Below are 12,677 nucleotides of genomic sequence, written 5' to 3' on the forward strand. Positions count from 1 at the left end.
CAACCAGCTTTCACTCTTTCTGAACTTCTGATACAGTTCTCAGCACACACAAAAAGCCAAAATGCATTCAAAAAGGTATATTCAAAGTAAATGTATTTGGAGAAATGCGTATTTTGAGAGAAAAATCTGTTTAACTGTGGATGAAAATCTATTTAAAGATACATATTTTAGTAGATATGAAATGCACATTTTTGTCTATATGTATATATATTTTAAAATGCTAATTAAGAGAGAAATAGGACAGTATGTACATGTGCAAATGTGACATAGACTGAAAACAGACTGATTCACCAGGGACCCACCCTTCCAGTATACAAATTGGATGGTATTTAAAAGGACACTAGAAGTAAAAGAGTCTTAAAGGAAATAATTAGCAGTAATTGAAAATGGAGAAGGTGTATGCTGGCAACATGTTCTGCAAGACAACCAGAGATCACTCTGGGTGGAATGTTTAATTCAGTCAGTAGAATTCAGCCCCTATTTCCTATCTCCTTCCTGAAGAGTTTAATATGTCTGAGCCCTGGCAAAAAGACAAGGAAATGTACAGGAAGGCTATACACCGCGAGCCACCTAACAAATGGCAGCAAAATGCCCCTTTTGAGACTCTCTTCAAATGTCAAAGAGAAATCTCCTCAAGCCCAAGGCATCCCCCCTGCCACACACACACATTTTATCCGAGGCTCACAAATCCTTAACAATGAAAAACAGGAGTTTTGTGCAATGAAGCTGAAGTGCGGAGAGAGAGAGAGAGAGAGAGAGAGAGAGAGAGGGAGAGAAAGAGAGGGAGAGAAAGAGAGAGAAAAGAGAACCTGCCTGCCAGGCCTGTAAAAGATTATGAGCAATTACACATTTACAGTGCTAGTCAAAGAAACTAATATAAGCTGTGCTGAAGGGCCCAGCATGTGAGCCATACCAGATGAGATAAGGCGCAGCCATTTTCTGGCCTAAATTAAAAGCTCATAATAGGAGATTTTCTTTAAAAAATAATAATACTACAGTTGCCATCCACTTGTAACGAAGGAATTCTATCCCCATATACATACTGACACACATTCGAGGCAGCTGTTATCCTACATATTTTGCATTCCCATATTTCTGGGAAACCTTATTTCTCTGTGTCCGACTCATGTGATGGTGGCACTTGGGTTAAAAGGTATGGGACACAGATGTAGATGTGAACAAACAGGCTTATTAACAAAAAGAAGAAGCAGTGTATAGTAAATGACTGGAGGCTGTGCACCTTAGGTTTTCAAGGTGCAGAGTCAAGATAGCTAGATAAGAGAACTGCTGAAAATGGTAGAGGCAGAGAAAGGTGTCTTCTGTCTGTATGACAGTGCTCTCCCTCTATGTGACTTTCCAGTTCTCTGAAATCAGCCCTCACCAATCTCAAGATGTGGCTCCCACACTACAACGCTCATCATCCCTGACCAAGCTGGCTGGGTCTCAGGTTCAGATTTAGGGTGTTGCAGGCAGTTCCCACGCATAGGGAACCAAGCTAAGGGGGTGCAAAATTCAGAAGCTCACTTGGGCTCACTTCAGAAGCTGTATTTACCAAAGATTACCAAAGTCTGCCCCTGCTGGATCTCATACGTATTGTCGTCTAACAGCATACTAAGAGCATCAGGTTCTGGAAAGCTGCCATATAGGTTAGGATTTAATTTTTACTACAAGTGAAACAAAACAAAAATGAGAAGAATCTTCACTGGAAAAATTGGCTGCTGATCTCCAGAGGTTTGCCTTGCGCATGAGAAAACATACTTGGGCATAATAATGTGGGGTTGTGAGTGAATGGGAGAGAGAGCAGTACTGCTCAACACTACACATAGCTGAAGGAATTCCTTCAGGAGTAAGTGAGGTTAGTCACTTCCCAATGAATAGGTAGCTGCTGGTAACCACAAAGAAGAGGAGAGCTGAGGCAGGAAGAAGGTCAGGATGGTGCAAGTGCAGCAGCAGAGCCAATCCAACACTCCAGCCATTGCATTTGCACTGTGCTGACTTCCCCACTGCCTCACTCCTCCTAGCTGCTGGCGGTGAGCTCCACATCGGGAAGCCAGGTAAGCAATGTCACCCTGCCAACCTCTACTGAGAGGAAATTGTGTGTTTATGCAAGAACAGGGAACCTTTGGTGCTCCAGATGTTGGGCTGTATCTCGTGTAATGCCTGACCATGCTGGCTGGGTGTTATGGAAACTGGAGTCCAGCAGCATCTGGAGGGACACATTTCCCCACCCTTGTGCATGTGCAAAGAGGCATTTCCAGCATTGGATTCAAGTGTGTGGTGTATATTTTGATTCCCCCCCCCCTTGGGCCTGGTGAGTTATCTAGAGCCCCACTGAAAAACCCTTATCTGCTTTAATCCCCATCAAGAACGACTTCTGTCGTCATTCATATACTGCATGGTAGCCTGGATCGCTTGTTGTAATACTGAAAGCCTTTGCTCAGAGAATGTGCACTCTAATCCAGAGCAAATATACGCTGGTGACTCATGCTCAGAATAATTGCAAAGGAGAAAAAATGAATAAATGTGGAGTTTCACCCTTTTTAGAAGTACTTGCACTATACATTTATAAGTGCTTACTGCCCTAGGCTCCTTTGGGAAGAATGGCAGGATATTAAATAAATAAATAAATAAATAGTAAAATTAAATCTGTTTCCTGATTAATTGAGCCTCTGTTTAAAGAATTAATTGGCTGAATATCATGGTCTTAGGGAAAAAGCCCAAGAAAATATTTTGATTATTCCCAATCCCTTCATTTTCATAATGAGATGAACACCTCACTGCTTATTATTTTTTGCAAAGTCTCTGAGCCCCCCCCCCAGCTCCCCAATGCTGCCACGCTGTCATGAGTCCTGATTTATTTTAGCTCAGTGAGCCATTCAGCATTATGATGTGGTGTGTGTTTGAAACAGCAGATGCAATTGATAGATGCAGAATGAGCTTCCAGCCTCTTGCCAGCTTTGCTTCATATTTATGCTCAGGAACGATGGTGAAATTTACATAAAAGAATTTACTCTTGTCCAGAAAACAGCTCAGTCAACTTCCATTCTTTACTCACTCGAAAAATGACGAGCAGTTCTGAAACCGGGCCAAGGTGGTGGTGGAGCTCGTGTAAAAACACTCCAAATCGTAATTCAGCACTGGAAATTCCAGGGACATCATTTTTCTGCTTCTTTCTCTGTACACCACTCACATGAAAAGGGTCTATTGTGACGCCTTGCTTCAGATATGACCATGGCTGGCACTTAATCAGTTTTCTTTGGCTGTGGGTGCACCTCAGAATTTGCTTTTTTAGTTTTCAGATTTGGACTTCACCTTTTCACCCAATTGGGTTTCCAACAGCAATAAAATGCAAAGTACAAAACAGCAGTCAAAGGGCATAAAAACCAGCATATTTACTGTGGCCATAATGAGCCAGCTTAAGAGGCCAAAAGCCTGCCAGCAGAAGGTCATTGGAGACAGGGGAGCTCAATGGGCTTCCCAGAGCCTGGAAATAGCTATGGAAGAGCAGGAGCAGCTCACCAGTGGCAAAGCCATAGCAATAGCCTTCCAGCAACGGCCACTTGCTTACAAGGCAGGGCGAAGTAGTGGTGTGGTCAGGGCAGAGTGGATGGATCGGTGGAGACAACCCAGTGCTCCCACAGTGGGCCATGCAGTCATGGACTCCCCCTCTTAGTGAGTGGCACTGATACCTGCAAGATCACCTGTACCAACACTGCTTCTGCCCAACAATTAAAAGCACATAGCAGGTGACCTAGTCTGTTTTACATCACTCCCAATGCAACTTGCTGACTCTCAGCGTACAGCATAATGGTTAATCTTTGTTTGTGTGGATCAAGTGTTTTTGCCCATAAGCTTTATGAATTTTAATTTATTTCATTTCATTTTTACATTCAGTTCCAGGTTGCTTGCGAAGGTCTTTCTTATAGAGGGTAATCTACAGGGGAAAATCATCCAATGAATAAGCATATCATTATAACACAGTTTTGAAATTATTGGGTGTCACAGGGGTATTTGAGAGCACTTCACAATTCACTTTTCTCCCTCTAAGGCAATATCTAATTGGTTAAACAATTTACGTTCAATGCAATAAATGGGAAACTGAGTCTATCGCCACCACATTGGATTCAAGTTTCACATTTGACGAGGCTGCTGTGATTGAGATTTAAAGCTTTCATTTATCTCAGCAGGATGAAGCACCCTCCAGTGACTATTAGAAAAAAGTGTATTTTTAGGCATTCATGGGAAATAGTCAATTGAAGTTCAGCCAAATAAAGAAAAAGGTGTGAATTTCTTGATGTCAGAGTAACAGATGACTTTTTGTATATATGGAAATTGAAAAAAACACAGTGCCAGATATTAAAAATATATATTTACTGCATGTTCTGAACATGTATCTATTAATTATATTTTCCATATGATTTATATTCTGGTTCAAAAGGTCATATGTATTAATTCAGAAGTGTACAGAAAAGTCCTGCACAAGGGGACCATCAACACTGCTCATGCAATGTGATTCCCTCTATCCATTGAACTGCATAGGAAAACATATATCAATACTTTTGTCAGAGTCTCCATGCCTGAAGGGAGTTTCTATATTAGACCACAGCCATTTAAAGTGTCTACCTAAATAACAATAATAACAATGTAAAAAACTAGAATTAATACTAGTGGAAAATAGAAAACGTTTTTAGGGCCCTTCTATTGCTCTTCCAAGTAACTTCTCAAATATTTCACTAAGCAGTTTCAGTGTTTGGCCCCATGCATGGCTTGCCACCATTTTGCACTGCTGGGTTGTTACATTCTCGCCTTCTTGTCCGTTGTCCTCCAGAAGCTGCAGACCAGCTAGACCAACAGCTCCAGTTCCCATCTATAGCAACATCTGGAATAATGAAAGATTAAAATCAGGGTTACTGTAAAAGTATTACAGATTTGGTGCTGGCCTGGTGTCAATCTTCCTCTCTTCTGCTAGTTCTCCTTATTTAGGTTCTGCCCTAGCAAACATCTTGGATACAGTGAGAGTGACCATGCATCAAAGTGATACATTTAGCTGTGAGCAAGACGGATTTGAAATTGATAACTACACCTGAATCTAAAAGACATTTCTTTATCACACACCATGCTACTGATTCGTTTAAAAATCTGGAACATTATTCAGGGTGTAGTAGCTTGAGAACTTACTTCATTAAGGTGCCTTCTCTAGATCAATTCATAGCATGAACATGGAGGTTAAGAAATAGCCTCATGATAACTTAACCCACCCAACACCTTAAAATGGCCATGTAAATATTTATAGTCAGGCAAGAGGTACAGGTGGTTTACATGTGAGGTACAGATGCTTGCATCAGCAGGGGGAGCTCTGAAAGTGCAGATCTTCCAGTCTGCAGCAGATACATTTTTTCAAAGGTATCTTTGCTCAAGAAGGAGGCTGCCCAGCCCTGAGCACTGGGGTGCCAAAGAGTTCTCGAAGGCACTGATCAAGCTGTCTGTGAACTGACTCAATCCACACTTCCAAAGATCTCTTTTCAGGTGGGAGCCTGACAACCATTGCAGAGGGATGCCTTTAACAGCACAGACTGGCAGTTAGCTGGCTAGATCTATACCTTGAAAGGTCTCCTTCCTATGGTAGGAAGTCACCCTGAGCTGGGAGGGAGAAAGCAAGAGTGCCAGACTAGTAACAAGCAAGGGAACACACAGTTCTAGGCAATCTCAGGATTTGTACAGCACAGGAAAAGCAATCAGGTGGTTGCAGACTACAGATCCCACTATCCTTGACCATTGGCTATCCTAACTGGGGCAGATGGGAGTTGTAGTCCAAAACATCTGGAAGGCATCTGGGATAGTGCATGTCAATGCTTTCAGAATAGAGATTAGAACTGAGAGACACACCCCCTCTCCACCCACAAAATATACATATTATAGAATTATATTTTACTTTGGCAAACCTTCCTAAATGAGTAAGAAAAGGATATGTAGCCTCCAAATTGCTTTGGACAGTTTAAACATAAAGCCGTATGTAAATACTAACTAAAAACAAACAAATACATCATTCTGTAGTCATTTTCACCCAATAGTTTGTTCTTTTTCTTTATATATATAAAAAATCCTTTTAATCTCTTACCTGTCCTTAGTGTGTTTTCACAGGCAAGACCCCGATGTCCCAGGGGGCATATACACTCGCAGTGAGTCCCTGAAAAACACAGTAGGTAGAGTCAACCCATTCTTCTGAACCCATTTTATATATACACACAAAGCCTCAAGAAGCAGGTGAAAAAAAATTGTAGTGCAGAAAGGGTAGGAAGCAATCAGCACAGTGTTGGCTCTTTCCCAATCCTTTCTAAAGAGGTGGCAGTAACAGCACAGGAAAAGCTGACCTTGTACTTCTGCAAGAGGGTTGTAAATGGGAGTGCTCCTCACCCTTATCTCAGTAGTGTTGAAACTATGCTTATCATGAACACTAGTCTTCAACTGGTTGTTCAGGAGCCACTACTAGACTGAAGCCTGATCTGACAGTAAAGAAAGAAAGGGGTCCCTAGTTGCATGCTTCAGTTAAAGGTGGGGCTGGGTCCCAAAAGGTTGCTGATCTCGCAGAACTTGAGATGCACCAAGCCAAATGCAACCCACCACCAATGTGCAAGGGTCTTGGTGAGCCTCATGTTTTGCCAACAGGTGATGTGCAAGTCCCCTGAGACCCTGGAGAGCAACTGCTAATCAGAGCTGGCCCTACTGAGCTAGCTGAACAAACGGTGTGTCTTGATATCAGACAGTTCGCTCTCTCCCTGTCTTTGCACTGAGACTTATTGGGTAGCTGCTCACAGCGCCGATCATTCTTGATGTACTGATACCCTAACAAAGTATGAAGACAGCTTCATATGTCCGAGTGACTCATTTTATTACAATTCAAAAATTACTTTCCCCTGTGCAGTGAAGCCAGTGTCATCTTCAAAGCAAGAGCAGCCCAAAACGTGAGGAGGGTGGGGGAAGCACTCAATGCAGAATCTCTGGTGATGATAATGATAACAGTCTTTAGCAGTTGCAGATGGCATTTCATCTTCCAAGAGCTGGGAGAAACACTAATTAATGGCCAGAGAACTAGTCAGCTTGCTAAGCTTAGCAAAGCTATTTCCGAAAGAGATTTCAAGCAGATTGCAACTTTGTGTTTTATGCATAATTGAGTTGGAAAAGCCTTCCTAAATGTAAATGATTAAGATTACATTCCACTTGCCAAAGCGGCACAGTCCGCTATCTCGCTGCACTGCCCACGAAACAATAGTGACATTTAAATGAATATCTCTTCTTATTATATTCCCTTCATGATATTTAATGGGGAAACGAAGACAGCTGGGGCAAAAGCACACTCTCTCTTGATCAGTGATGTCGGGCATGAAAGGGGAGAGGCCAGATCTTACCTTTCAAAAAAGCATTTCCATTGCCCTGGCACTGACTGCAGTGACAGCTACTCGTTTCCTGTTGGAACTCTTCCAGGGCACGCCTCAAGTTTTGTTTCAGAGTATTTGCATTTGCAAAGGTGGTGGCAGTTGCTAATTCATACAGTGGCTCCACCTACATTGAGGGGGAGGGGGGGAGAAGTGGTAATATACTTTAAATTAAAAATGTTTTTAGAGTGCATTGCAGTCATCCAGTCTTGAAGTCACCAATGCCTGAACCACTGTGGTCATGCTTTCCTTGTCCAGAAACAGCCATGGTTGTCGCATCTGTCACAGCTGGTTAAAGGCACTTCAGGCCACTGAAGTTACATAAGTTTAAGTTTTAGATTATAACTTCCATCAGCACTGACCATGCTGGCTGTGGGCCTCAGACCCAGCACCAGTGTTTGCTCAGGTCTGGCACTGACCCCAGGGCTCAGAAGAGCCCCTCATTGGTCTGAGCCAGATGTGCCACCCATCACTACTCTCCCCCCAAACCAAGTGGTGGGTGGGCATCAGTGGCACCTTTGAAAAAGAGTCAAGCTCAGCTTCCCTCCACAGTCACTGTCTTCAGAGTTAATACTTGAACACTATATCCGTTATATCCACCCCTCGCAATCAGATTTTAATAGCTATTGTTAAACTAGAGTTGGGGGACCTTTATGGGTCAAGGGTCAAGGTCCATGCTCCTGTGATGGTAATCTATTGGGGGGCCAACCTGCTCGTGGGTAAGGTACAAACCAGCCTAGTTTCTCTCTCTTTATCTGTTACCAGCTTTCACTCTCTTTCTGAACTCTTCTTTCTCCCCAGCAAGTGGAGGAGAGATTGCTATCACCAGAGATCTGAACTGTTAGCCTACAAGGGTCTTTTGAAATGAGGCTCAGGGCTACATGCAACCCAAGGACTACAGCTTGCCCACCCTTAGGTTTCAATCCAAAAATGTGCCAATGGGAGGAGACCAGTAGAAGGTGATTTTTGTATCCCTTCCTCCTCCAGAGTAAACACTCCGGAATAGGGATGGAACAGAAATTCAACTCAGTTTTCATTTCAAGCTGAAGCAATGAAATTTTCACTTTCCAAAACAAAAGTGTAGCCATCCTTCAGAATTCGCACATCCAATTTTTGCAATGCAGTTCTCCAAAAAAACACATACCAATGTTTGTATAAATGCATGTATATGGGGTAAGTGTGCATAAAAATGAAGACATTGGGGGGAGGGAAATAACATACAAAAATATATTTGGGAAATTGCTTGCAAAAATGTTAAAGCTGCATATAAAGTTGTGTTAAGAGAAATTTGCACAAGAATGCTTATGAATTTTCATGAGGATAATTGCACATTGCTGCAAAATGTGGAGAACTGAATTTATGATCAGGGAAATGCGAAAGAGGGAACCAAAATTGACAGATCTTCCAATCTCTACTCCTGAATTGGGTGGAAAATGCTTTTTTAAAAAATGGACGAGGACACCTTCCATGAGAGCACCCAACCCTTAGGAGAGACATGGCAGCTCCTTGGGGAAGTCAGGGCACTGTAAAGTAATCTTCTACTGACCGCTTCCAATCATTTCTCTGGATAGAAACTAATGTGAAATTTAATTGATCATGTCTTTTCTCTTTCAATTATATAATCAAATTTATTTTTCCATCTTGATTACATCACAGTTTCAAATCCAATGTGAAAATTTGAAATTCACATACTTAAATTTTAGCAAATTTGTACAAGCCTTGTATCGCCAACCACATTTCAGTGTGTCAATATAGCATTGTGATTGCTTTACATCACCTTCATCCGGATGATTTCAGGGTTGTACTGAACAGCATCTCCCCACTCTTGCATCAGTTCTGCAGTGGGCAGGTCTTTGTAAGCAAGTGTTGTTATATATTCGCTTGCACCTCCACGAACAAGGGCGACAAAGTCATCCACAATTTTCCTTTCTGCTGTGTTATCTGTAGAGGCACAATTAAACACATCAGTTCAGATTACATGTGCATCCGTACATGAATATTTATCATCTGATAACTGTAACATCAAGCAATGATTTAGACAAGTGGAAAGACCTCCTGCATACAAGGCTGCAGATGGAATGCCATCCTTCCTTCTAATAATGAACCCAGGATGTTTCAGAAGGATAGGAAAGGAAAAGGAATGCTCTTTTCATTTGAAGCTTTCCAGAACCTATAAAGACACTCCCTGGGAATAAAATCCCCTGATGATAAAGCTTCAAAATGTTCAGGGTTGAACCTTTCAAACCTCTAGTGCAGGTATCTGGGACCTTTGGTGCTCCAGATGTTGCTGAACTACAACTCCCAGAATCCCTGGCAATTGGGCATGCCTTCTGGGGCTGACAGAATTATAGTTTAGCAACATCTAGAGGGCCAAAGGTTATCCACACCAGATCAAGTGTTAGTAGTATAGCACAGCAGGATAAGGCGAGGTAACTTTTTTTTTTAAAGTGCCCATCAAGACTTCTCCACTCTTGAAACTTCCCCAACCCTGACCTGAATAGCACAAATTTTCCTGCACCAGGTTGTCCAGAAATGTGAAGAGGAACACGCCACTTAGCAGCTTGGGACACTGCAATGTCCACTTGTATCACCTTAAATTTAATATTGTTAAACAGAAGCAATATAAGCAATGAGCTCATGTGAGTAAGGAATTATTCACTGTTTTATGCAATCATTTTTAATTATTTTTTTTAATTGTATCTTTGTGATCCTCTAGATTAGCTTTCTGGTGTCCTCAAGAGATTTTGTCTTCAAGACATTTTGGATCGCAACACTAGTCTGCCCCAGCCAGCATGGCTATTCAAGTTGTAGTCTAAAATACCAGAAGGGCAACAGGTTGGGGAAGTCCGCTTTAAGCCCTGTTTATAATTACTATTTTATAAAAGTATCAAAGATCAGTCATGCCTTACTTTAAATTGATTTATTTAGTGTGTCTTTGGTAAACTGCTGATGGTCCTTTTTATGCCTTCCTTTTCTCTTTCTTCGTTTGTGTTATTATTTTAGTATGTTTTGAAGGATATATACAAAAGGGCTGCTATTTTCTGTTTCCTATGTTTGTAACAACCACTGAAACATTATAGCAGCCCATTGTTTTTCAACGGACTGGTACATTTCAAAATAAAATACGCTTTTTACAAAACTGTCTCCCTTAAAACTCACGTTTTATCAACAATTGCAGTCACCTTTTAACAAAATTGTTTTCTTTTTGAAACAAGTATTTTGTTCATGAATGAAATTTCTAAATTAGTGTGTGGATCGTTCACATTCCTTGATAATAGTTCACTTACCTCCAATTTCTTTTAAAATGGCATCACAACCTGCAATTGATATTCCAGCCGATAGATAAACACCATAAATATTTCCACCAACTTTGACTCCGTGATTTGTACAAGACCGGACATCACTTAAAGAGTAGCCTTAAAGAGAGAGAGAGAGAGAGAGAGAGAGAGAGAGAGAGAGAGAGAGAGAGAGAACACACAATATTTATTAAAAGAAACAGGTTTGGATCCGAAATCCGTGTGAGTGTATGACACTTCACTTCCACTATCAGGAAGAATGCACCCAACCCCAGCTGCTCCAAATGTCTCCTGACCCTCTGGATCCACGTTGCTGGGAATTGCAACAGAGAGAGAAAATGGGATCATAGGAACCAAATAAGCTGCCTCATATTGAGCAAGACCTTTGTTCTATATACCTCTGCTTTGTCTATAATGACTCTCCAGCATTTCAGGTAGGTAACAATCCCAGCCCTACCTGGAGATGCTGGGGATTGAACCTGAGACCTTCTTATGCAAAGCAGATGTTTTCCACCACTAAGCCAAGACTCCTCCCAATTGGCACTGCGTAAGCAGAAAACAGTGGGACGTGGGTGGTGCTGTGGGTTTAAACCACAGAGCCTAGGGCTTCCCGATCAGAAGGTTGGCGGTTTGAATCCCTGTGATGGGGTGAGCTCCCGTTGCTCAGTCCCTGCTCCTGCCAGCCTAGCAGTTCGAAAGCACGTCAGAGTGCAAGTAGATAAATAGGTACCACTCCGGCGGGAAGGTAAATGGTGTTTCCGTGTGCTGCTCTGGTTCACCAGAAGCAGCTTAGTCATGCTGGCCACATGACCTGGAAGCTGTACGCCGGCTCCCTTGGCCAGTAAAGTGAGGTGAGCACTGCAACCCCAGAGTCGGCCACGACTGGACCTAATGGTCAGGGGTCCCTTTACCTTTACCTTTAAGCAGAAAACAGCTAGAGAACACCCCAGAAGGCCATATAAAAACAGGTGCCTACCTGTCTACTTGGAAGGAGGGGGAGTTTAACCCATTGCCCTCCTATGGTCTTGATGGAATCAATCCTCTGTTCCTGCTATTTCCAGTGGGAGGAAAGCTGTCATTAGCACCAACGGGAGCTTTCTCCCCCTTGCAAATAGGGGCTTATGCATGAGCTGAACAATGACGAGTTAAAGCTCCCCAACTATTTGTTAAACAAACAAACAAAAACAGCTGCACAATGCCAAAGTATGCAATAAATATCACATCTACCTTGGCCCTTAGAGAAAGACTTGGGCTACTATCTATATATCAATATCAATATCATCAATATCTATCTATCATCTAAACATACACACAATGAAGGATAAATTCTTCACTAACAGTAGTAGTGTAATATCTTCTATTCTATTCTCTCCCTCCACAGCTATGTTTCCAAAGAAAATAGCACCCTTCACAAAGCAATCATGCTTAGATTGGGGGGTGAGAGAAGCTCTCATAGGCTCCAATGGGTGCTTCCCCTGGAAGTCTGATTTCTATACAGGGGTGTGAGGGCTGAGGTGGAGAGGCCACAGGCTAGATGTGTCATGGCCCAGATATGGCCTAAGGGCTAGTAGTTCCTGTCCTATCCTCTTGCTATCCAATAAATGAGAAAACAGATTGCATGAGATTGGAAGCACTGAATGAGGTTTTATCTTCACGACCAGGAGTTTTACAGCTTTCCATCTCTTGAGCTCCCACATCCCCTGAAAACTCCCTGGAAAATGCTGCGGGACTTCCAGAGCATCAGCCACCAGAGAAATGCTGGTTGCACAGAAGTGCTTTGTTTGTGTGCATGGACTTCTCTGGATCCGAGTCACTGCATGTCATAGAGAGGAATCCAGTAAGACCTTCTACAGACAGTTTGTCAAGCTCCTGTTGCCAATGGGTAAACAAGAGACTGAAGCTATTGATTAACAGCCCAAAGCTCTCTTTGTTCTACACAACAAACACT

At 42.3% G+C, this 12,677-nt stretch overlaps 1 protein-coding gene across 1 annotated transcript in view; it reads right to left on the minus strand.

Annotated features, from left to right (window-relative positions):
• Window positions 1–3,798: 3,798 nt before the first annotated feature.
• Window positions 3,799–12,677, minus strand: part of C8B (complement C8 beta chain) — a 34,293-nt gene continuing 25,414 nt past the window's right edge. The window contains exons 8-12 of the mRNA XM_081195766.1: window positions 10,721–10,849; window positions 9,211–9,374; window positions 7,407–7,560; window positions 6,119–6,187; window positions 3,799–4,879 (exon numbers count right to left, since the gene is read on the minus strand). Of these exons, the coding sequence (XP_081051892.1) occupies window positions 4,734–4,879; window positions 6,119–6,187; window positions 7,407–7,560; window positions 9,211–9,374; window positions 10,721–10,849 (662 nt within the window). The 3' untranslated portion in view covers window positions 3,799–4,733. The remainder of the gene's footprint in view (window positions 4,880–6,118; window positions 6,188–7,406; window positions 7,561–9,210; window positions 9,375–10,720; window positions 10,850–12,677) is intronic.

The sequence above is a fragment of the Podarcis bocagei genome (assembly GCF_964188305.1).
Source record: "Podarcis bocagei genome assembly, chromosome: 5".
NCBI classification, from domain to species: Eukaryota; Metazoa; Chordata; class Lepidosauria; order Squamata; family Lacertidae; genus Podarcis; species Podarcis bocagei.